Source organism: Periplaneta americana, chromosome 12, assembly GCF_040183065.1.
Source record: "Periplaneta americana isolate PAMFEO1 chromosome 12, P.americana_PAMFEO1_priV1, whole genome shotgun sequence".
Classification (NCBI taxonomy): domain Eukaryota; kingdom Metazoa; phylum Arthropoda; class Insecta; order Blattodea; family Blattidae; genus Periplaneta; species Periplaneta americana.
The window spans coordinates 104,531,940-104,557,837 of NC_091128.1; the positions used below are offsets into that span (position 1 = coordinate 104,531,940).

General features: G+C 34.1%; 1 protein-coding gene across 1 annotated transcript in view; it reads right to left on the reverse strand.

Moving 5' to 3' along the window:
- The window catches only part of LOC138710744 (uncharacterized), a 112,938-nt gene that overhangs the window by 51,700 nt on the left and 35,340 nt on the right, over positions 1-25,898 (reverse strand). Inside the window, exons 3-13 of the mRNA XM_069841834.1 lie at positions 24,654-24,787; positions 23,085-23,196; positions 19,844-20,047; positions 18,516-18,648; positions 15,656-15,759; positions 11,946-12,567; positions 10,004-10,244; positions 7,871-8,033; positions 4,388-4,544; positions 3,860-3,952; positions 739-792 (exon numbers count right to left, since the gene is read on the reverse strand). Coding sequence (XP_069697935.1) covers positions 739-792; positions 3,860-3,952; positions 4,388-4,544; positions 7,871-8,033; positions 10,004-10,244; positions 11,946-12,567; positions 15,656-15,759; positions 18,516-18,648; positions 19,844-20,047; positions 23,085-23,196; positions 24,654-24,787 — 2,017 coding nt within the window. The remainder of the gene's footprint in view (positions 1-738; positions 793-3,859; positions 3,953-4,387; positions 4,545-7,870; positions 8,034-10,003; positions 10,245-11,945; positions 12,568-15,655; positions 15,760-18,515; positions 18,649-19,843; positions 20,048-23,084; positions 23,197-24,653; positions 24,788-25,898) is intronic.

Genomic DNA, 25,898 nt, shown 5'->3' on the forward strand with positions numbered 1-25,898 from the left:
AATACTACTGTAGTATTTACCAACTGAAAATACTACATAACTACCTCCAATATAAAGCAATCTGTAGCAAATTGGAACATGTTGATAAATGAACAGCTTTATACAGTAATTGATATGCGCAATTCTGAATTACATGCACATGCACTCATGAAGATATCCACTCATACCAAACCTTCCAAGAGACAGAACCAATAAAATGGCAATAACATATGTACTATCCAAAACTGTAAGCACATAAAATGAAAGGAACATAAAAACCAAAAACTTGAGTTACGTCTTATAAGCATGTGTAAAATGAAGATTATATATGATAAATTGTTCTCAATGCATTATAGGTTCCCGTAATATTTATCTCCATGTCTTGACTATAACTGCAGTAGTAATTAGTATGTAAAATAAAAATATGTTAACAACCCCTGAATAAAATGGCATTATTCAGTCAAGTCCAGTCATAGAACAGCTGTTTACGTTATCATGTAACATTGTGCAACAATATGTGCATAACAAAGCAACTGACCCCCCCTTCACTTTTAGAACAAAACATAGTTGCAAGTTCAATAGCCCTATGATATGAGAGAAAACATTAACTCTCTTAGGAAAATTACTATCGCTAAGCTTTTTCTTTTTCCATTCCAACTACATGGAATAACTTCATAATATCAGAGGTATCTCTGGCCTAATGTAATAGAGAGATATAAACACTACTAAGTAGTTAGTAAATAGACTGTTATATTTTACCTCCTGTCGGTGCTTTCTTTGGTGTCTGTTTCTCTTTGTTGCCATGTTTGGAAGCTGGAAAAATAGAATGAACAAATAAATAAATTATTAAATCGTCAAAACGAATACCACGTTGGCCCTTTGTGAAAGGTGAACATTTAGATTTATCTCTACTATCACAACAGAGGAAATTTAAATAAATAGTGTAATACTCTTCTAAATGATAACTACATAAATCAACATTTCTTTATCAAAACTTTTACATAATGTTAATTAAACTACATATCATAATCATTATCATCATCGGTTCTGGATTAAGTCCACTAGGTCCTGTTCCACTACTGATTTTGAAGGTACTTTTGCTTATTCCATCTATTTGTTGGTCACCTAAAATCTCTTCGTCCAATTGTCTAGTTTGTTTGAGAGATCTTCCTATACTCATTCTACTGACGTGGTCTTTCAGTTTTGTTGTTGTAAATTAATTTCTTCTACTATAATATGAACTTCGATGGTCTCCCAGATACGTATTTTTCTGTCTCTAAACTAGCAAAGCCACATAGGTCTCAAGAACCTCATTTGTGCAGCTTCCAGTCTTTTGCATCACTTTTATTTACAACCCAAGTTTCGCTTCATCACAGTAATATAGGTTAAGAACAAATATTAAGTTAGTGTAAATGTATTCATACAGTAGGTATATTAAGGTATGGTCACACATCACTACTTTTGCTGCGCAACTTTTGTACTGCAGCTGCAAAAGTTGCGTGTCGTGTTCACACGTAAGCCAAAAGTAGCGCGCTGCATGCTACTTTTCGTGCTGTGCAACCCGAGTGCTACAAAAGTTGCAACTGGAGGTTGCGAGTCTGTTCACACAAAAGGCACTACTTTTGCAGCCGCAGTCATGCTGCAGGTTTCCATCTCCGTGTTGACTTCTCAATATACATTTTGTGGTTATGTTCGCATTATTAATAAACTCATGCAAAAGCTTAGTTATCTATTATTTTCTTTTCTGTCCAAACTAGTATTCAGAAATTGGCATTATTTTTACTATAAAGCTTTTAAAAACGCCTATATACTTGAATGATAAACAACAGCATATTCACATAATCAATGTTGGCAACCCTCCTGTTTGAAACTACGCTACAAAAAATAAAAAAAAATGAATTATATCATCAGCAAATATGCTCAGACTGTGTTGTGCATTTAATAACTGTTACAAATAATTTATTTTCATCACATCTAACATTAAAATACATCCAAACAATAACAGTATCATTGGCACATATGGGTGGCAACACTGGTCGCAACCGCAGCAAAAGTTTCAACAAAACCGATATCAAAAATGCTGCAGCTGCAACCCTGAGAACCTCGTTCACACGTCGCTACTTTTAGCTGCACGCAGCATGAAAAAGTATCGAGCAGCATGTTCGGCATCCGCTACTTTTCGGGTTGCACAGTTGTTCACACGTCGCAGTACGAGAGTTGCGCAGTTTTTTGTACTGCATCGCTGCAAAAGTAGCGACGTGTGACCGTACCTTTATTTAGTGCCAGTTGACCTATGTTTGCCAAAATGTTATTTAATTTTTCTGTTCATTCTGTTATATTTTTGTAATTTTTAATCAATACCTTTAGAATTATTTAATGATATTCGATTTCCCAAACAGTCCATCTCTTTGGAATAGTAGTCAAGAGTGCTTGACTGCAAAACTAGTGAGCCTGGGATTGAATCCTGATTAAGCCATATTACCTGGCTGAGACTTTGTCAGAGCAATGCGAAACCCTGGGCTCATTTTGTCATTTTATCACCATCTTTATCTATCGTAACTACTTCCATACTTATGTTTTCCTATCGTATGAGGCAAATAGAATCTGACCTGCACTGAATCTCAGAACAGGATTCATCATCATAATCGCCAAAAAAGTAGGCAGAGAAGGAAATAGCTATAGGGGAACAACTTAGGAAACTCCGTTGGTCTGTGCATGCATCAATCTTGAAGAGTGACACAATATACTATTCACCTCCTCCTTCCTAACTGTCAGCCAATAACGGGAGAAATTGGTTGAATGTTTCACCCCTCAAGAAGGATCTTGATTCGCACTCTATGACCATACTATTAGTACCTGCATCCCACATGTATTGATTTAAGAACACAGTCATATGTCCATACAGCAGAGAGGCACAATAATCTAAATTATCATTATCATCAACAATCATTGTCGTCATCACCATGTTATCACCACCGTCACCATGTTTCAGTATTAAACAGCTTCTGTAGTCCAGTTGACAAGAGTTTAAATACTGTAACTTTAAATTTCAATGCATATGTTAATATAAAAAATTATATTTCGAAAAGACTTTTTCAACTTTGATACCCGACATCAATTCTAAAAATAATTCAGTGCATTATGACGATTAGATAATAAATGTAGCCATTGAATAATGGTACCAGTCTAGCCTACGGATGTACAACCATGTAGTTAACATATTGTTGCACTATAAATAATTTTAATTCTAGGAGACTTTAGGTGCAAAACGATTGAATTATATTATCATACTACACTTATTTTTAAATGTGCTAATTCAGTTTATGGTAATTACATAAGATCTGTTCTTGTAAAATATGTTCCTCGAAAGTAATTGGATAAAACATATATAACATCAATCCAATCGTTCCTCAGAAGTGACATCCCAGAGTTGAACGTAATGAAAATGTGTAACGCACAAACATTGTTGTCACTGAGTCAGATGAAGTGAAAATTGTGAATGTCATGAAGGGAGGAAGGAAGTGGGTACACAACTGTAGAAGTCTCGTTCGCACACTGCGCTCCTAATGGAAGTGGAGGGAAGCCACACATTGGGCTACCAAAACTGTGGTCACACAGCTCCACAACCACAGCAAACCGATGCCTTGCACATCATAAGTAATCAAATTCGAGCCTAACTAACATACAATATCTCTGTCAACTCTTGTATACCATGTGTGAACTCTAAAATTTGAACTTGTTCAAAATTTTTATTTCGAATGTTCTCAGTCAAAACTACTCTGTTCTCACCACATGAACTCTATCGATGTAATTCTACACCTGAAACCTCGCGGGTCACTCCGTAGGAGGACACCCCACTTATTTTTTGATCTCGACCTACCTGGTAAATTAAATGGAGCTGAACTGAAGGGGTCCTCAGCCAAGTCTGTGTAAGTCATCACAAGGCTCTCTCGACTCTTGACATTGGAAATACCTACAATATAAATAAACAAAAATAAACTTTCTGTAAGGTCAATGACTTTATACTTGAAAACCTGTGTGTAAAAAAAACTTTGTAAAAGAAGCAAAGCTATTCAAATAGATAATGCTAAATTATTGTGAGAAGGAACAGAAAATCAACAGATGTAAATTAATGATGCTGCATCAACTGCACAGTTATTTAACATTGATGAAATTAGTGCTAGCAAGATGATACTTTGGTGAAATGAGTCCAAGGATTCGTTATGGAATTACGTGATATTAGCCTTACTGTTGAAAGAAATCTCGGAAAAAGACCCAAGTTGGACTCGAACTCACATCCCAGCACAGTTTTGCTCAGAGTCCAAATCTTGCTCACTATCCCTCAACCATGCCAGTACTAATCACATTTGTCCTGAAAAAATGTCAAAGTCAAATACATAATACTTACTACTTTGAGAACCTCTTCGTATCTTATCAAATTCTGCTCCAAAAATATGATCCTCTGTCATCTGACTGAATGGTGTAGAATCTTCAAAAGGATTCCAATCTGCTATATCTGCTGATAGTGACCTTCCACCAGCTGTTCCAGCATTAGACAGTTCACCCTTCAAGAAAGAAAAATGAAGGATATTTTTACAAGAAGATTTCACACATTAAACACCATAAACATAATAATTATTGCCACTCCCATTAATCAATTATTAACTTCCAAGTTTAGATATTATTATCTATTTTAACATCACAAGAACAAATCTCTTCATATATGTCTATGCCAGCCTGAGACAAAATTATTTATACACCAAAATACATGGTCATTCACGAAGTTCTCCCTCGGTTTATGGAGGTAATTCCTGTGATTAATTAGAACAAAAAATGTAAATAAATTAATGAGATCACATTCATAATTACGGAGTTGCAACACATTTTCGAAACGCATCATAGTGAATGGAGCGCTAGACATGTTTGTTGCCATAACTATGTGCACTCTTAGATTACTGGATCTGGGGATGGATGAAAGACATCATATATCGGGTTACAAACACACGAAAAGTTCCTTCAACACATTCTGGATGCCACGACGACAATAAGGAACAAATGTGTGAAGCTGCAAAATGCTACATGTGCGGTTCACACAAGTGCGGACTGTTGCCTTGAGATTCAGGGAAGTAATTTCGAAAATGTGATTTAAATCCACTCTAAATGAAAGAAACTGATAAATAAACAATCAATTGTTTGTATACTTTAATTATTTTTTTGCATTTTTGTTAGTGAAATCCTAAAATAAAAATTTTTTTCTGCTGTTTTCAAATTACTGTAACTCCATAATTATGAATGTGATCCCATTATTTTACTTACATTTTTTGTTCCAAATAACTTCAGGACTCACCTCCATAAACGGGGGGAGAATTTCATGAATCACCCTGTATAAACATTAAATGCGAGGGTTATTTAAAAAGTCATGCCAATCCTTTTTCGACTTTTCATGGGCAACAAGAATTTTTAAGATGGAAAGTGTGTAATATCTAGAGCTCAGAATTTTAGGTGCTAAAAGTCAAGAATGACACTGATGTAAATAAATTGAGTGAGGAGAGTTTCAAGCCTAGTTCACAAGAGTCAGATATGTAATAATAGACAACAGTCACAAGGACTGGGCAATGGATCTTGTGAACCATGTGCTAATTTATAAGTGGTGGCTAAGAGGATTACCTTCCCTATAATTAGCAGCAAACAAATGATGATCTTGGAAACTAATTTGAATGTTGTTAATCTACCTGAAAATGTAATAATATTAATAATATACAAGAAAAATTTTAAAACCAGACAATGATTCTTTTTCTTCTTCTTGATTATAGATTTCCCACAAAAATGCTGATATCCCAGTGTTTCCTATAAAATGTCTAAGTCGATGGATCTGTCAATAAAACTTTCAGCAGTCTCTTCAAAGTCCTTTCAATCTTCTGTACTAATAAGGAACACTATCCAAAGTAAACACGCAGATTTTAACACTCATCACTGAGAGTACTTTCAAAATGATGAACAATGACACCTATTGCACTGTGAGAGGAAGACTTCTTTGTTGTTGCACACTTTACAGATGTCAGAACCAGTCTTTATTAGAAATCTTCAAAATTTTCATCCAACATTTTGTCTTGAACTCTATATTGTAATGGTAGATTTATAGCAGTAAAATAATTTTAGGGATATCTTCTACATTACATTCTCTTTAAATTCATTCATTAATTCATAGTTTTCTGTCCAAGGGCAGGTCTTTCACTGCAAACCCAGCATTCTCCAATCTTTCCTACTTTCTGCTTTCCTTTTAGTATCTAAATATGATCGATATATTTTAATGTCATTTCTTTACATGATTATGATTTTATTTACTATTAATATACTTGAAAAGTTCAGTTTGACAAGATACCTCCATTTCTACTATGATCTAGTTCATTTTTATAATTTATTATCTTTTTTAATATCTCTCTAACTCAATTTCTTTCCAAAATGACTGGTACAAAGCCAGAAGATACTCTACACTAGTGGATGAAAGACTCGACAGATGAGAATTTGTGGAATACAGTAGGAAAAGCTGTAGTACACAAAGAAAAAATTTCCAAACACAATCTTCATCTACTATAAATTTAATTTGAACATGCCTGGATTTCAACCCATGTCCAGCATGGAAAGTCGATGTTTCATATGAAAGAATTTCTATCACTTAACCTAGAAAAGAATCTTATTCAGACGCTTGTAATGCCTCATTCTGATTATGGCGATTCCTTGCTAACTAATGTAAGTTCACTCTTAGCTGAGAGACTACAACGTGTTCATAATGTGTGCATACGATTCATCTGCAATACTCGTAAATTTGACCATATAACACCTTCCCTCCAGTTACTTTCATGGATGCATCTGAAGAAACGAAGAACAATACATTCACTGTTTCTTCTATTTAGAATCATGCATACTTCTACTCCGAATTATCTGCTATCGCGCTTTCAATTTCTTACAACTCTTCTAAATCAGCATCAAGCACTTCTTTCTATCCTTCATCACAGAACATCTTTATACTCATCTCTTACACTGTAGAAATACCTCGCCTCTGGAATTCGTTACCTAATGACGTCAGGGACTGCCAGACTTCATCACAATTCAAAATTACATTGAAAAATTTTGCCTTATTTAATGGTTTTTAGGTATTGCTAGAAGCGTTGATTTGTGTTTTTATTCTACATTAAAATTGCAAGTTTCTTGTTTATGTTCGTTAAGGGGACATGCTACTGAGTTTTCGTCAATTTTGGTCAATGTTAAAAGTTAATTTTTTTTTACTGATGAACTGTATTGACTAGGAACAAACCCATGCACCATTTCACTGTAGGTAGTCTTAGCATCATTTTAAAAGTTTTAGAAACAAATTATTTTTATATGAGACCCAGATATTTGTTTACTAAAATTATAAACACTTTTTTTATATTTTATTTTTTTCTGAGTACATTTTTCAACATAAAATTTTGAAAATAATTGTGCACATGTAACTCATCAACATCTATTCGATTTTAAAATTTCAAAAACTTACATTCAAAATTGTGGAGATTAGAAATCTCAGTAGCGTGTCCCCTTAATTAGTTAGGGTATAATTAATTATGATACTTAATCACTAATATAAAGTTTGTGTGACTGCAACCCGTGCATACTTTTATGTGACTTTACTTTGTTTATGGTGTGATTTTTCTTTTTATTTATATTATTGTATTTGTATTTCTGATGGTGTGGAAGAGAAAGCCTGATGGCCTTAACTACACCAGAATAAATAAATACATAAATAAATAATAAAATAAATGTTTCAGCCATTCAATTAAGAATATGCACATACACTAGGTCCCAAGATATTTTGTTTTATTCTAAACAGCTACAAATTAATTTATATACATACATGAGATGCTGATACTCCAACTAGATGTCTGTGATTGTCAGGAACATCAACCGCCCGAGAACTATTATTAATGGCGTTTTCTGGTGGTGAATTGGAGCCAGAACGAGATTTGACAGATGCTTCATATGGGGCCAGAAACTGACTTGTCTCATTAGCAAAAACTCTGCAAGAAAATAATTGCCATCATAGTAACAAGATGTAAATTGAATCAATAAGGACAATACTATAATAAAATACATGTCGCATTGGTCTAATCATTCGAGCAGAGCTCATTCTAATCATTACAATGTATTAAGCACAACTGCACTATGAAATAAACATAATAACAAAGTAACTATAGTAAAATATAAGCTTCTTAAATAATTATATTACATTATGCACATTCTTTTTCCTACAGGTATTTAATGTACTTAATTCGACATTTATTTATTTATATTCCTATTTATTCAGTTATTTGATAGTATGTTCATTCAGTCATTTATTCATTTACTCATTTACTGACCCTTCCTTCATTCATTTATTTGTTCATTTACTCATTGTTACTTATTTATTCTTTTAACTGAATTGAATTTAAAAGGGGGGGGGGGGTGCTATGATCAGCATTCTGACCTAGGAGATTCAGTGTGCTTATCCTCAAGTTAAGTGCTTTCCCAACCCACACCAAATAACTACACTAAGGTTCAGTGCATATTCAGATTTCAGGCACGCAATCCCACTCATTCCTAGGCCAGCTAGCTTTTGGGGAATGCTATGGAATGATAACTGGAGATCAGATAAAATGATGTTGAAGCCTAATATGGGGAAATTGTAGAACCCCGAAAAAAACCCAACTGCAACCTTGTCCACCAAAAATGTCACTATGGATTTTTCAAATTAAAATTTCCAGGCCAGATCAGGACTCGAACCAGGACTGCCTGCATGACAGACCAAAGGGAAACCACTGAGACACCTCAGGGATATATTTATTTATTCAGTCATTCATTCAATACCTTTTTATCTTTCACTTGTCCATATAATTAACTATTTACTTATTGATTAATTTAATCAATTATTCATTTATTTACACAAACGCACACACATTCATTAAAGTCTTCATTATTCACTTGATCTAAAAGAGGGAGCAAGCAATGGTGCATTGTTAAGGAAAGGTATAAATAGGGTTACGACCCAATTGAGGATACCATTCTCATACCCCTTTTTATTTTTCACCTGAAGACTACAATAGAGTCAATCTTCAAAATGTTGTGAATTCCTTATTCATTAACAGCAATGGAAGAAATCTAACTTATATCTCTTCTTAACAACGTACCATTGCTGCTCCTCCTTTTAAATGAACATTAAACAACCAGTATGAACCTAGCATCCATCCCAAAGACTATAAGCTGGAAAAATTACATATTTCACTGGCAAAAACTTCTTGCCACATTAATTCTGTATTCTTTGCAGATCTAATGACATCATTCCCAACCTTCTTACTCTTCAATTCGCTCCGAAAAAAAAAAATTATCCACAGAACCTTCTCGGAGACAATTTTCGCGGAACTAGGAAAGTTTCACTAATAGAGCAATGATTAGTCAAGCAGAAAAACTGGTTGCAACGAGTAGGATACCCTTCTCACGTCCCTTTTTTTTCCACGTGAAAATGTAGACGGAGCTAATCTTCGAAATGCTGTGAACTCTTTGTTCATTAACAACAAAGGAAAAAGTCGTTTACTTTATCATTCACCTATTCATTATATTAATTCACTTACTCATTCGTTTCTTTATAATTTATTCACTTCGTCACTAATTTCTTCATTTAACCATTAATTCACTTATTTGTTTATTTATTAATATAATTTTTTCACGCTTTCACTTATTTAATCATACATCCATTTTTAATCATCTACTTAATTATTTATTCCTTCACTTCTTTTCATTCATTAGTTCAATCATTTGCTCATTTATGTATTTTATTTATTTACTTTATTTCTTTATCTATTTATTTCAGCTCTTCATTACTTGAAAAGTGAACATTTCTTTATGAAGAAGGTATGAATTATTACATTCACTTTGCTAATTTTTATTTTCAGTTTCAGGTAATTTCACGTAAAACAACTTACATCTTACAAAAATGTGTGCACATATTACATACTTGTTGAATGCTGAGGTATCACTCATGTTGCGTCGATGGCCTCTAGGAGGAGCCAGTGTAGGAGAGCTGGGAGGAGTTGCAGTTGCAATGCACTGCGACACAGATTCTAGCTTGTGTGCACCAGGCTTGGGTGTTGTTAGAGGAAGGTTTAGTGAAGGAGGAGGAGGCACAGGAGGGGGACCCTGAGGTGCAGGTGGACAGTTCTCACTCCCACCATCATCCCGAAATGGATCTGGGAAACCTGAAAGAAGTAAATAAAAAATGACAAAACAACATTTTGACAGAAATACATGCTCCTGGGACTCCATAAACTGGAAGGATGATAGGAGAGGCACGATTTTATGTTGAACCACGAAAAAGCAAAAAGTGTTAATATGTATAGTAAAAGGTAAAATTAGGTATTTAAATAGTTCCTAACTGTTAATATGTAATTTTATTGTAGCAAAAAAACTTGAAATCCTGGCTTAGTGACGAAATCTAATTTAACATGAAATATCTTATATACTCATACTACTCACGAATTCACGCGAATTTAGACATTTTAAAAACTTTTGTACAAGAGCATTGCACTTCAACTACAGAGACAATCAAATGATCACTTACTTTGAGGGTTCATTTTATGCTCTTTCCCACAAAGTGGTGCTAAAGTGAATGAGCTCATTGGCGAGTACATGTTGGTGGAAAGGTCAGTGTTGAAACAAGGTATTTGACAATCATGGAGGAACTGATACCAGACATACCAGAGGTTAGCGTAGTGAAGCAATTCAAAGCTGTAGAGCAAAATTGACTGACATGCTACTAAAAAAGACTGTGCGTCAAATTTTTTAATCACTTTCAGCTTTGTTTTATTTGCCTCAGCTAAGAATTGCCAGTATTTACTGATCTCATGCTGAGATAATTAAGAATGCTCCCATCCTAGAATCAGTAAACAAAAGGACTTTCTTTAAATCCTATTTCTAACTTCAGACTGAAGTAAAATCTTCAGTACTTGCTTTTGGATGTGCTTAGGGGAATGTTAGAGGATCACAAGCTTATAGCTTATAGCTTTGAAATGTCTCCAATCACTTCATATCTCAGTTTAAAATGTAGATTCAGAGAGGCCTCTCTCTTCTATTTCCAATATACTTTCAGATAACAGAATCACATTTCTTCCATAAAATCTGGAGACAATGCTCTTTTACTATTTTAAGCAAACACTCAGAAGAATTTAATTAAATTCGTGTCGATTTTTATTGTTCAGTGATGAACAGGGATGGAGTTTTGCTTATTTTTTATTTTGTTTTTTTTTTTTATTAATCATTAATTTAATATATATATATATTATATATATTGTTATAAGAATGGGTACTGAATTGTTTTGAAAAAAATATTCCTAATGTATCAACTAGGCCTAAATGTGTTTTTAATAGGTCTGTAATTTCAAATAAATGTGTCAAAAATTAAATTTATTGATTACTAAAAACTTCAGGTAGTGGCAAATAAAACATTATTTTAACGACCCTTGACTATTTTTTTTTTACCACTCTTATCCCCATATTAACAGAATTTTATACAGATATTCCATGTTTTTATTCGCCAATTAATAATGCCCCCTAAAGATAGGACAACAACATAGAACACACACTGACCAGTACACAGACCTGAACAAAGGAATAAACTGTACCAGTAGGATCTGAGAGCAAACTCAGACCATTGAGGAATTCTAAATCGTATTTACAGGTACAGAATTACAAAATGGACTGGGTCTTGATAGCAGTCCTCTATGTAGGCAAAAAGGTTTGTAACATTGTCCATAAGTAGCATACATTTAGGCGTTCTTGTTAACTGCACATGCGCAATGTGTTGTATTCGGAACTTAGTAAAATTATGTGGTCCAAATTTTGTTTCTGGGTCTTTACATGTATATATAAGATCGTAACTAGAGATGTCAATGCCTATTTACCTGATGTTGGGAACAATGATTCCAAAGACTCTTTGCTATTCTTGGTTGTCTTCACTGGTGCTGTGGCATGGCCCTGAACAGAAGCTGCAGCCACACTGGAATGACTTGAAGAAGGGTTGCCTGCCACCCTTGGGTCAAAGTTCACAGAAGTTGCAACTGGAGAAGGGAAGAAAGTTTGTTGTACAGGAGTTGCTTGGTTAGGATATGGCAGTGTGGGAGGATGCTGATGTGAATTTGAGGAAGGTACTGATTGAACTGGTGCCTGGTGGGTATTGGAACCAGACGACGTACTAGTGGGAACTGAGGTAACAGGTGGTGAAGGTTCACTTGTTGCTGCTGGTGCACCATTCATTGAAACTGGCGACTGAGAAAGGGAAGGAAGAGGAAGATGTGCAGCCTGTCGACGAGTTGGCCCTGCCGACACAACTTGAGAAGAAGCTATTGGAATTGGAAGTACACCAACAGGAAGTGGCTGGCCACCCTTAGGACGCTGCCGTGGAGCAACACTAGTACCTTCCACTACTGGAGCAACTGTCTGCTTTGTAACTTTTACAGATGTACGTTTTGCTTCACTATCAAGCTGAGGGCAAGGCAGCTGATCCAATACAGGCACAGGCGTTTTCTGTAGTGAAAATAAAAAGTTCATTATAACCTATACCACAACAATCCAAGAGACTGCTAATTTCCAGAGGAATTCACTATATTTACTCGAATATAATATCTTACCACTTTTAAGAACTTTCTTAATTTTAAAAAGCAAAAATTAAACCATTTATTTTGTATAACATCACACTCCAAGAACAACTTTCTATTTTCCTTTCACTGTATGGAGTGTAAAGACATACAAAAATCTATTTCGATATTTTCAAGGAAACACACACTTTCAGCATCACCAATACCTTAGAAGTTGGTTTTAGCATGTTGTTTGTCTGTGTGCAGTAATTTTTGCTACCCTATTGAACACTTCTGTGAATATTCATACTGTCCAAGACAATTTTTTCTGAGAATGATTCATATGAATGTATAATTAAGCCTGTATTTCAGAACAACACACAATGGTGAGTTACTTCAAATAAAGGCAGACGATTTTTAATGATTTTTTGTATTACTGTACATATAATAAATTCACAAGTGGAAAAGTATATTTACTATCAACTAAAAAGCTATTCCTCAGAGAAATTAATTATCTCAAGAATTACTATTACTCTTGGTTACGATTTCTAGTCCAAGTTCTACAACCTCTGGTACAGGACAGTCATAAAAGTACATGCGATTACTGGTTCAGGAAATAATTGATTCTGTTATGTATATGACTGTATAGGTACACAATTGGGTTTTGGGCTTATGTAAGAGAATACATTAACAAAGAGAGGAGATTATCAATTTTGCTTTTTCTTTTTCGGGTGGAAGTTCATGACTTAAAACGAAGTATTACATGGTTCAATAAGTAATGTACCACAATTTTTATTTTCGGCCGTTTTTCACTGTAAAAGAACAAAATTTAAATACAACATCTTGAAACCTTCCTTCTTAACTCCCAAGTAGTTTAATCATTTTTCGTTAAATAGCAGTGATGTAGTTAGTGTTCAAAATGGCGAAGTACATGCAAAGCAGAGCATGAATGTCTTTTTGAGAAAAGGAAATCACTGCAAACAAGCACAGGTACTTGATGTCTATGGAGATAATGACTGGTCATGGCTGCAACATTCTGAAGGGTAATTCTGCTGATGAAACAATAAATATTGTCTGCTGGTGAAACAAACTCAGATGTTTACGTCAAAACTCTACAGAAACTTAAGAGACGATTTAGTGCGTTTGTTTCCATGAAAATGGCAAAATAATTCTCCTTCATCATCACAATGTGTGGTCCCATACAAGCTTGCACATCCACCAAGAGATAATAAAACTTGAATGAACTGTCCTTCCTCATCCACCCTAAAGTTCAGAACTTCAATCTGTTTGGTCATCTGAAAGATGCAAGTCACAGGAAGCAATATGACAGTGATGAGGAGGCCATAGCCTAAGTGAAAACATGGCTGGGAGGAACAGCAGCAGAGTGGTACTGCGATGGCATACACTCCCTACTTCTAGGTGGTGTAAGGTCACAGATTTGCATAGAGATTATATGTAAAAATTGATATTAGTAGCCAGTGAATTGAGGAATAACAATGTATATTTGCAATTGCAGTAAAACAAACCTTGAATGAGAAAAAAAATGTGGTGCACTACTTACTGAATGACTCGCATTATAACAAAGTCAATTTACACAATGCTCAAAGATTGTAGTTATTCATAGTGAAAGTTACAATATGCCACTTCCTTGTTTAATATACCTACTTTTTTCCACTTGTACCAAATAATTTCGGTAACTCAAAACTTAAATACCAACCTGATAATGAAAAAGTACCTATTTCGAGCCCCATCTAGTTTTTCTATTTATTTTTGTCATATTATTTTAAGTTTAGAATTATTGCTATAACTTATGGATATGTTTCTCTAACAGAGGAAAAAATCTATTGCTTCTTTCTTTAATGCAGCATCTTACTGTAAGCAATGCTGTCTCAACATTATTCTTAATCTGTATTTACATTTAAAGGAACATTTCTTATCTCATAGAAGGAAAGGACATAACATTGCAACCTTTAACTACTGAACAATTACATGTTTTCTCTGTTCTGAGAAATATCTGTGATATTAAAAAGTGACTATTTTTGAGTTAGCATTATCACAAAAACGAGAATGGATCTGCCATCAACATCTTAATGAAGTAATTCAGTATATTCAGTTATATTCAACACCAGAAACCGTGACCTTTTTGACATACCTAAGTGTAGGCTAACTAAAACCATGAATAATTATTTTATTATGTCGTTAAAAATATCAAATAAATTTCCGAGATATCATTTTAATCTGGAAAGGAAGTCTTTTAACAGACTTGTCTCTGGGTGGTTAATCAACAAACCATTTTATGAAATTAATGAGTTTTTTAATGCCAACGTTGTTGAGAGTTTTTGAATTAATTTTATTGTTTTGTTGTTTACTTTTTATTACTGACTTTGTCAATTGCACTATGTTGTGTGCTCTGACTGTATAACACTGAAGTAATGATTACTATTTGCAAGTAATCAATGCAGGTTTGGTGATTTTGGATAAGCAAACAGTGTCAAGATAGAACTGCTCACAGTAATGCAATACATTCTTTTGTTTAAACAGCTGAAAATCACATCCATAAATAAATAAATTAGAGTCATAATTTTAATGTAAAAGTAACAAGACAAAAAAAAGTGTGTGCGTGTGTATGTGAAGAATTATTACTTTGGCCCAGTTTTTATAGACATGCTTCAATATGAACGAGGACCTCAAGATTCACAACAGTAATGGTTATCACTTAGCTAATAAGGCAAAATGAAATCGCACACAAAGACATGTTAACTAAGCAGGCAGCAGTAACTTTCATAGTCAATAACTGGAACAACTTTTGACCATACCATAATAATTTGATTTGCCATTCAACACCACTAAAGCTCAACTATAACAGAATTATTAAAATCTGTAATCACAAAAGCACTTCTTGTAAATTATAACACACAATTATGCCCTACTATCTGTCACTCCATTCAAGTTGACCAAATTTTGCTTCAACTTTTTATTATTCAAGATGCCATGGTAAAACAATAACTCATACTCTAATATTAATTTAAAGTACTTACATGCAAATTTTGAACTGGGCATTCTTTGCCAAAAACAGAAAAGGCTATACAGGAAACTTGAAAAATGTCTGGACGTTTATCTTGATCTGGTTCCAACATATATCCTGCAATTAGAAACGAAAATAAATTACTTTATTATCATGTTTTATTTTTAAAATACGACAAAATATGTAATAAGTTAATACTCTTTACTACAAGAGAATCACAAAATACAGAATTTCCAGCAAATGAATTTGAATACAAAACTCAGGGGACACCAATTATAATTTTCCAATACGCAGGTTATTTGCCAATTTCTGAGCTAAAAGAAAATATTTGTTTTTCTGTCAGATACTGACATTACAAGGCAATGACCTCATCACAGGGATAACGTACATAGATGTGCAAAATTTAAGATCTGTTTTGAAAAGTGTTTTCAAGCTCATATGTTGTGTATGATTAAATTAAAATTCTAATTATAATCAATAATCATTATTAAGAAGAATCAAGTAGCTGAGAAATTTTTAAAGAATGTTTCAAGCTGATAAAGTCTGATCATTACCTTCTGAATTAAACTTTGTCTTTCCTTGAGAACCTGAAACTTAAATTTGTTATTGCTTGTCCACAATAACATTGTTTATATTGAGGGGTGGTGATACACTGTGAGAAAAGCTGTCATGATTGGTAAAAACAAGAGATAAAGGGACTGTACGTCAGATATAAAATAGTATGTTAATTGAGTCACCATTCTCCTAAACATGGACAGATTTTCCACATTAATATTACTACAGTATAATCCCTTTCAAACAAGGGAGACTAATTATTTTTTCTTTAGATGGGTTTTATAAAGGGAGTTTTCACTTAATAAAGTAAGGAAAATATAACACTCTTAGGGCATTTAACTGTATTACAGTTACATAGTCTGGATATCCATTAAAATGACTATTAGTAAACACACATTAACAATAAACTCTCACAATACACAATGTAATATTTTCACAAAAGATGAAGATCAAGAGCGCTAATGGCTTCGTTACCAAAGCCCAGCATTGGATAACAACAACACATTTTCACAAAATCACAACAACATACTTTTAAGTACTGCAATGAAATTCACAATTTTCTTATGTCCACATATAACATTTCTACAAGCTTAATTGCATTCAATCAAGACATTGATGCATACAATCGATTGCAATGTGTTGTTGCTAGTGCCACACTGGTGTGATCGTACCTAGCATAAAAAATTGAACTTAAGCATTTGGAAAGATTTGGAATTTCGTTACAATTGGTTGCATATTCGCAAATTCATTGAACTATATAGTCTATTACTCACAAACGGAATTTTCTTTAAAGTATAGTTCCTTAAAGGTGGGAATCATTACACTGTTTTTATGACCTAGTTTTGCAAAGACTTTTGAAACATTCCTCAAAAACGGGAAAGTTAAAATGAGGTTGAGATTGTACTGTAATTTTTACTGCTATCATCAGTACTGCTACTATTACAACAATAAGTTATATAATGATATCACTTAGTAAGCTTCACTGAATACACACTGATCTCATAGTTTTTAAGAGATACAAAGATGCTAGGCACATGCTCTCCTTTCCCCCTCCCATTTCTTCTTTGTTAGTTCGTATAGTTCCCAGAATTTTTTTTACGTGGTAGTGATTCAGTACCAGAAATTTCACAGACATACTATCCTGGGTCCGATAAAGAGCAAAGAACTATTCACTCTCTCAAGTTACTCTTCAATATTCTTCAGAACTCTAATCCTAGTTACTTAGCTTCTCGTTTTCAACACTTTTTCTCATATCACGAAAATGATACTCGCTCACAACACCGTATCACTCTTCATTTCTAAACACAGAACATCCTTCTACTCTTCATCCTTCACCGTCTCTGCAGCTCATCTCTGGAACTCTCCACCACAGCATGTCAGATACTGTCGGACATTATCTAGTTCCAAAAATAAATAAAACTGCACCTTTACAATTCAGATTCCCTTCAATTATAAGCCATTTTCTCTGCGACAATTTTGTATTTTTTTTAGTTTGATCATCAGATAAATTTATTATCATAGTCTTTTTATTGTGGATTTTATTTAAATTTCATAATTTTCTTTTTTTTTTATTACATTCCATTTGTTGTATTTTTCCTTATGTTTTCTTTGGTAATTATTTGAACTAACTGAGTTGCTTATTATATTCCAATCTTTAGAGCTGTATTTTACTTTCTTTTTTTCTATTATGGTATATTTTCATATTGTTTAATGTCGATTTTGTTGAGATGCGCAGGGCATGTAGCACATATGGGCAAAACCAGAAATGCATATAGAGTATTAATTGGGAGATCAGAGGGAAAAAGACCTTTGGGAAGGCTGAGATGTAGATCGGAAGATAATATTAAAATGGATTTGAGGGAGGTGAGATATGATGATAGAGAGTGGATTAATCTTGCACAGGATAGGGACCGATGACGGGCTTATGTGAGGGCAGCAATGAACCTGTGGGTTTCTTAAAAGCCATTTGTAAGTAAGTATTATTTTCGTAATATGTTAGTATTCTGTTCTTTAACTTTCTGTTCACTGCTAGTATACTTTGTGGCCTGGTAGAGTGTAAGAGAAAGCCCTATGACCTTAACTCTGCCAGTATAAATAAATAAATAAATAAATAAATAAAAATGCTAGAAAAGAGGTGCATCAAAGACGAACATCACAAAAATGTACACAAAGGTAAGCTTATGAAAATGTGGATTGATAATGTCCAATAGGAATATCAAAATGAAGACAAAAATTACTATCTGAGAAGAATGGGCTGAAATTATTCAGAAACCAAGACTCTCCAAAGGCTGTAAAGTTTAGCAGGAGCAGCTACTTACTAATCAGACAGTGCATCCCTCTGGAATATCTTGAATTATCAGGAATTGTAAAGTTGCCACTCTGAATAGCTAGTGTACTCTCTCCAAAAGGTAATGAGAAGAAACACAACTTGTATAACAAACAGCCAAGAGCCTGAAATCGAAAGTTACAGATGGTTAGTAACTCAACAACAAAGCATTTAATGATACCATCTAAAAAATCTAATACAGATCCAAATAAAAACAATTTATTCTTAAATTTATTATTAATTAATAAGTATTCGTACATTAGACACCAAATACTTCACGTAATAAATACTGTATTTCAATTCATGTATCCAAATGTGCAATGAAATAATGAAACTTATATCAAGAATACTCATTGATTCTTACTATATGGTAGAAATGTTAATTATGAAATAATACAAATCTCTTTTCAAGACCTATACTATGAGAATGTCATCTACAGCAATTTTATTTTCTCTGCCTATTAGAATCTAGTAGTAAATATTTTTTTAACATAATGAACATCTGCATTTCCTGCACATTGAACATATAAAAGCCTGACTTCACTAAATTGCCAATCCAAATATGTTTGTGTGTGTATGACGGTATGTTAACCCCTTTTCCTCTTTCTGCTTTCTCTACCTCCATCCTCCCTTTCACTTTCCTCTCCTTTCTTTATCTTTCCTCTCCTCTTCTTCCTTTTTCCTTTCCCCAACATCTGTTCTTTCTTAATGTCTTCCTCTTTTACCTTTTTGCATCATCTCTTTCTTCTTTATTTTCCTATCTTCTCACACTTTGCCCTTTTCTCTCATTCCTCAACCTCTCTTCCATTTCTACTTTCCCCTTCTCTCTCTCTTTTTAGATCTATCCTTTCCATTTCTAGAAGCAGGTACTCCTCTTCTTACCCATAACATATATTCAAGCCTTAATATATTGAGTGTTTACATACATTAAGAAAACACAAATTTTCCGAAGAAAATCTCTCTCCCTAATGCCTAAAACTACAGCAGAACTAAAAACATTTTGCAGTATCATAGAACAAGGTGTATGTACAGTATATGACCATTATCAGGGCTTCAAAAAACCAGGCAAAAATTTCACTAGTCAGAATTGTCAAACTACAGAAGGACAATTAAAAAACCAAAATTTCTTCCATTTGTCAAGCAAAAATTTTCGTCACAGACAAGCAGATGGAGGGGTTTTTTGAAGCCCAAAACATCATCCACAGTTTTTTTCTAGACAAACTATAACTCAGTAGGAAAATCAGTTTATTTTTACAGGTAATTCATTTAAGAGAATGTACAAGTCACCACCAGATTAGCTCAAAAGAAAACAAAACTTACCCAAATATCAGCCTTAGTAGTGATGGGTTTGCCACAATACATGTCAACCATCTCAGGAGCACGGTAAGAGAGTGTTGTATACTTTTTTATCTCTTCCTCTACAGCTGCAACACCTTGTACTTGAGGATTCAGCACTTTCCCTGTTGCAGACCCAAAGTCGCACAGCACATAGTGACCACTGTCACCAAGTAAAATATTTTCCACCTTCACAGAACAGATATAATCAACAATTAATACAAATGTTACCAAATTTTTTAAGAGCTTAGCTCATTTGCAAGAATTTTTCTAAATCCTTTCTACAACATTCTAAACAAGAATGAATCTCTTTTGCCATTGCACATTTTATACTTCTGAGAGTACTATGGTATTACGAAATAACAGTACCTATTACATTTTACTTATTTCAACATGGTTTTATATACAGGTAAATACTGTACTATCTGAAAGTGCACGACAACAATCAGGAGCATCTTTGAGATTGTAGAAGTTTCATTCACGAACAGTGTTTCTGAGTTTATTTTCCTAAATTAATACTAACTGTCTGAAAGAAAAGAACCTAAAATAAACAATTTATATCTCAGGAAGTATTTATTACACATACTTCCAGTTTTCACCATCAAAAATTGGATCTCTCGTAGTTCTATCTACACTCCACTCAAGTACAAGTACTATATAAGAGCTAAAATCGAATCAATCACTGAAGCAGACCTTCTTAAAGTAATTAACAGCTTCATAAGATGTCAATAGTGTGTAGCAGTTGGTGGGAGACATATTCAACATCTACTTTGAGCTGGATAAGTACAAATTCCTATACTAAATGTTTCAGTGTCGGGAGACCGGGTGGCCGCATGACCACAGATAAGCTTCTAATGGTGGGCGATGGGAAAATAAAACCACATGGTTAAAGAAAACAGTGCCACTGTATAAGTCTTTTAATGTTATTGCATCCATAAGAGTCTCAAAATTGCGGTAGACAGGACATGTGCAATGAATTACTGAGCATGGAATCCACAAGAAAGTCATGGAGAATAAGCATGAAGGAAAACAGAATATGGGACGACCAAGACTGTGATGGATGGATGGATGGATGGATGGATGGAGTTTTGTAAGACCTGAGAAAATTTAGAATTAAAGGATGGTGGATGACTGCCAAAAACAGAAAAGCCTGGAGGGAAGTCGCGGTTCAACTTCGGCTGTGAAATTAATGAGGAGGAGGTACTTGTCTCTAGACCCAAAGTATTGGAAGTTCAAACCCTGAGGGCAATATATTTTTCATAACAAGAAAATTCGAAGTACATATTCCTCTGGGTTCTAGATCCTATACCACGCTAATGTTATGGTTTATGATTAAACCTTACGACACTAATATCATAACAAAAATAAATAATAAAAAAATAAAAATAACAAAAAGGAAAAAAGAAAGTAAATGTATTGTTTGCCTATAGTTTCTACTTTCAGTTGCAGATGATTCTACCATCAGTGAAATATCTATTAAAATCATCATGGCTTCACAAAATTCTGTGAATATGTATGTATAGTCAAGTGACATTGATAACCTGCACGTGAATTTTGATGACATATCATCTTTTTTTCTTTACATCCTTTGCAATGCCCATAAATACATAAATCCTGGATACAAGCTGCTGGTTACAGAAATTTAGAATTTATCTTTTTTTTTTTTTTATTTTGAGGGCATTTTTTGGTCATTTTTTTTTAATTTCGAGGCATTTTTTGGTCAGTTTTTAAATTTTAAGGTGATTTTTTTAGTCATTTAAGCTTAAGACTTCAATGCGAACTAAACTTTCCCAATATAGGAAAACTCGCAAAATTAGTACTGACCCTACCCACTCGAATAAGAAATCTGAAAGGATATTCTCGATAGTAAGTGATGTCAAAAGGAAAAAGAGAAATAGAGTAGGAGATGAAGCTCTCGAATGAGTTTTGTATGCTCTGTCTTCCAAACAAAAGAATTGAACTGCAGATTCTTTTAAGTCATAAATGTCCATTTTAGTCTTCACCATTGGTATTCACTATGCAAGATATGGAGGTGAGATTTGGTGAGTGATACATTTATCCTTCTCTTTTATTGTAGTTAAACATTTAATTCATTAATTCATAGTGTTCTCGCCAATGCAGGTCTTTCATTGCAGACCCTGCATTCTCCAGTCTTTTCCATTTTCTGCCTTCCTCTTAATCGTTGCATATGATCCATATATTTTAATGTCATCTATCATCTGCTATCTTCTTCTGCCACAAACTCTTCTCCCGTTCATCATTCCTTCCAGTGCATCCTTCAGAAGGTAGTTTCTTCTCAACAAGTGACCCAGCCAATTTCTTTTCCTCTTCCCGATCAGTTTCAGCATCGTTCTTTCTTCACCCACTCTTTCCAACACAGCTTCATTTCTTATTCTGTCTGTCCATTTCACATGCTCCATCCTTCTCCATTTTCACATTTCAAATGTTTCTAGTCGCTTCTCTTCACTTTGTTGTAATGTCCATGTTTCTGCACCATCAATGCTACACTTAACACAAAGCATTTCACTAGTTTCTTCCTTAGTTCTTTCTCCAGAGGTCCGCAGAAGATGCTTTTTCTATTAAAAGCTTCCTTTGCCATTGTTATTCTCCTTTTGACTTCTGGCAGCGTTTATGTTACTGCTTATAGTACACCCAAGTATTTGAAGCTGTCCACTTGCTCTACAGCTTCATTTAGAATTCGCAAGTTTACCTTCTTTATTTTTCTTCCTACGATCATGGTCTTCGTCTTGTTGACATTTATCTTCAATCCATACTGTTCACAGCTGTCATTTAATTATAGCCTAATTAATTATTAATTGTAGGTCATACTGTAGATTGTGGGGAAATTTGTGTTTGTTTGGGAAATTTTATACTTTTGTATGGGAATACCATAGTCAGTCTGAAGAGCTCTTAATTTAAGGTAAGATATTGACTACTTATGTATAGAATTGTTTATTTTTAGATAATTTTCTAACATTTTTTGGATCATTTTATAGGTCATTTTTAGGGGTTTTTTTTTTTTTTTAGGTCTTCAAAATCCGCGTCCTACTGATAACTAAACACTTACTAGGAAGCAAGAAGTATGGCTGAAACTTGAAACTGTTTTGAGACTTTCATTTAATTCTGTTTCTCAATTAAGATTCAGATTTATTTTCCTACATGAGAAGTGTACAAATTGTAAAAGAAATATGATCACTCTGCTGTAATGAAATACAAGTCAAATTACCTTCAAATCCCTATGAATTATTGGAGTCTGACAGTGATGTAACCGGGAAACTGCTTCACATATATCACAGAATATTTGCAGAATTTCAGTCTCAGTAAAGCCAGATTGCAATCTGAAAACATCCAATAAAATATTGTTACTGCAAACTCTGATTAAAGATAGGAACAAAAAGTAAGTACAAAAAAGTTTTTAAAATGCATCAGTAAAACACTATAACATAAATATCTCTGTTAACTACCACCTACCATAAAGGACTGAACATTCAGACCTTACTTTCCATCTTTAGTTCAAGCAACGAAATTCTCTTGTCATATAACCAGCATGGCATGGGACCAAGATCATCAATTAATGCAACACATAGGATAAACACAACATGAGCAAACACACATCCACTGCTCCTGTTGGCGCCATCTCCAATCACAAAGTGATTACTTACACTTTCTCATATTACTATGATGTATCGAAGGCATACATATTGAGTTTCAGTGCAGTAATTCTGCGTTTCCATATGGTGAAGAATCAGTAGAATGGAGAAAAATTCTCTCCAGCACTGGGATTCAAACCTGGGTTTCCAGCTTTACATGCTGGCGCTTTTTCCAATAAGCCACAAGACAGCACCATGTTCCATCGGACCCCAGCCATTTAGTCACTAGTAATGAGTGCACCTCTGTACTTGTAGTTGGACATTGTGTCTACTGTCACACATACTGTGACACGGTACACAAGGGTAGGCAACGAAGGGAAACACAGTAGGTAGAATTCAAAAATGAGAGGGATTTAGTCCGGCATCGGGACTTGAATCCGATGTGGCTTAGTGGATAAAGCACCAGCACGTAAAGCTGGAAACCCAGGTTCGAATCCCGGAGAATTTTTCTCCATTCTACTTTCACCACATGGAAACACACAATTACTGCAGTGAAACTCCATACGTACTTCGGTACATCATAGTAAAATCTATCTACATGCTTAGCAACCCTAAGAGCAAATTATACTTTAGTTTCATGTAACAACACTCCTTGATATGATAAAATAATAACAAGAATGATTTAATCTGTCTCACTGTATATAAAATTAAACTAATACAATGAAGGAAAATTAAATTATGTCTGTTCCCTAAAGGTTAATTTAAATAAGAGATGATGAACTAACAATATACAAATAATTTACTTCGAAAGGTTATGCACAATGGACTGATTTTCATTGCCATATAATCTTTTCAAGTAACAAATTTATGCTTAAAAGCAAACGTTCGAAATCAAGTGGAAACACTGGAAAAACCAAAGGATCAATTTGGCAGCAGTTGGTCCAGGCAAGAGTTCCAGCAGAAACGCAAACAAAAGTAGGAGTAAAAGTTGGTCGTTCATGACATGCACATGTTTTACGACCACATGTCCAGTAAACATCAGGGAGTTTCAGGAGTCACAAGATTTTCAAATCAAATGAGTATCAAAATAACATCATTAGAGTTCACCTCTGGCTAGTTATGCTAAAACTTTTTTTATATACCTACATTACATTATACAGTATGTGATGCAAAAGAAGAAGAATAAATGTAAGTATTGTAATTACCTTCCATTCATCATCTGCAGAACATGGGTTCGACAATATGGCATCAACAACAGAACTTCATATACACCATTTCCTGTATGAGTAAGACTTGAATCGATGTAACCAATTATGTTTTTGTGACCACTCAAGTTACTCTGTAAAGAAAAATACAAGCCATTATTAGTATAAAAAAACTATATCATGGAAGTGGCATATACTTACATGTTTGAACTCTTTTTGCAACAATTACGTCACTTTACCATGTTGTGAATATTTTCATTTACAGTTTTTCATTAAGAGTTATACCTAAATAAAATAATTTAATATGAATCAAAATTAAAGATAAGCTTCATTTTTTTCGACTCTACACAAGAGACATTCTTCGTAATTCAAAACTTCTGATATTTGATTTAATTTAGAAAATGTATGGCTGAAGTAAGTTATATGACACTAAACTTGTACAAATTTGCATAAATACAGTAGTCGATGTTGTAAAATTACTAATGTTCTTCTATTTAGGAAAGTCAACATTTAAACATCAGAAATATATTAGGTGCATTAAGGTGAGTTTACATACAGCAACATAAGAATTCGTTGTATGTAAACATCTAAATGAAAGCAGATGTGTATGTTCACTTTCACTGGGGTTCTGACCATTATCAGTACCTGTATATAAAACAAAATTCGCATTCATTTAGCTTCTGTGAAAACACTCATTCAGTTTTTCGGAGAATAAAAATGAATTTAGTTCAACACACATTCAGTTTTTCGGAGAATAAAAATGAATTTAGTTCTGTTCTAATAGTACAGAGACCAGATATTGTGTTTTTGATAAATAATTTTCTAAGTACAAGTACAAATTGTTTCCAGTATACCATCCTCTACTCTAGTGTCATCTACTATCATGTAGGTTTTCTAGATTTCCTTCGTTATAATTCCTGTTCTAAAATTATTACACGTACTGCACTTACAATGCAGCTGACTACGGACTGGAAGGTCCGGGGTTCGATCCCAGGTGGTGACAGGATTTTTTCTCGTTGGCAAACTTTCAGAACGGCCCCGAGGTTCACTCAGCCTCCTATAAAATTGAGTACCGGGTCTTTCCCGGGGGTAAAAGGCGGTCAGAGCATGGTGCCGACCACACCATCTCATTCTAGTGCCGAGGTCACGGAAAGCATGGGGCTCTACCTCCATGCCCCCCAAGTGCCTTCATGGCATGTTACGGGGATACCTTTACCTTTTTACCTTTTTTACTGCACTTACAAT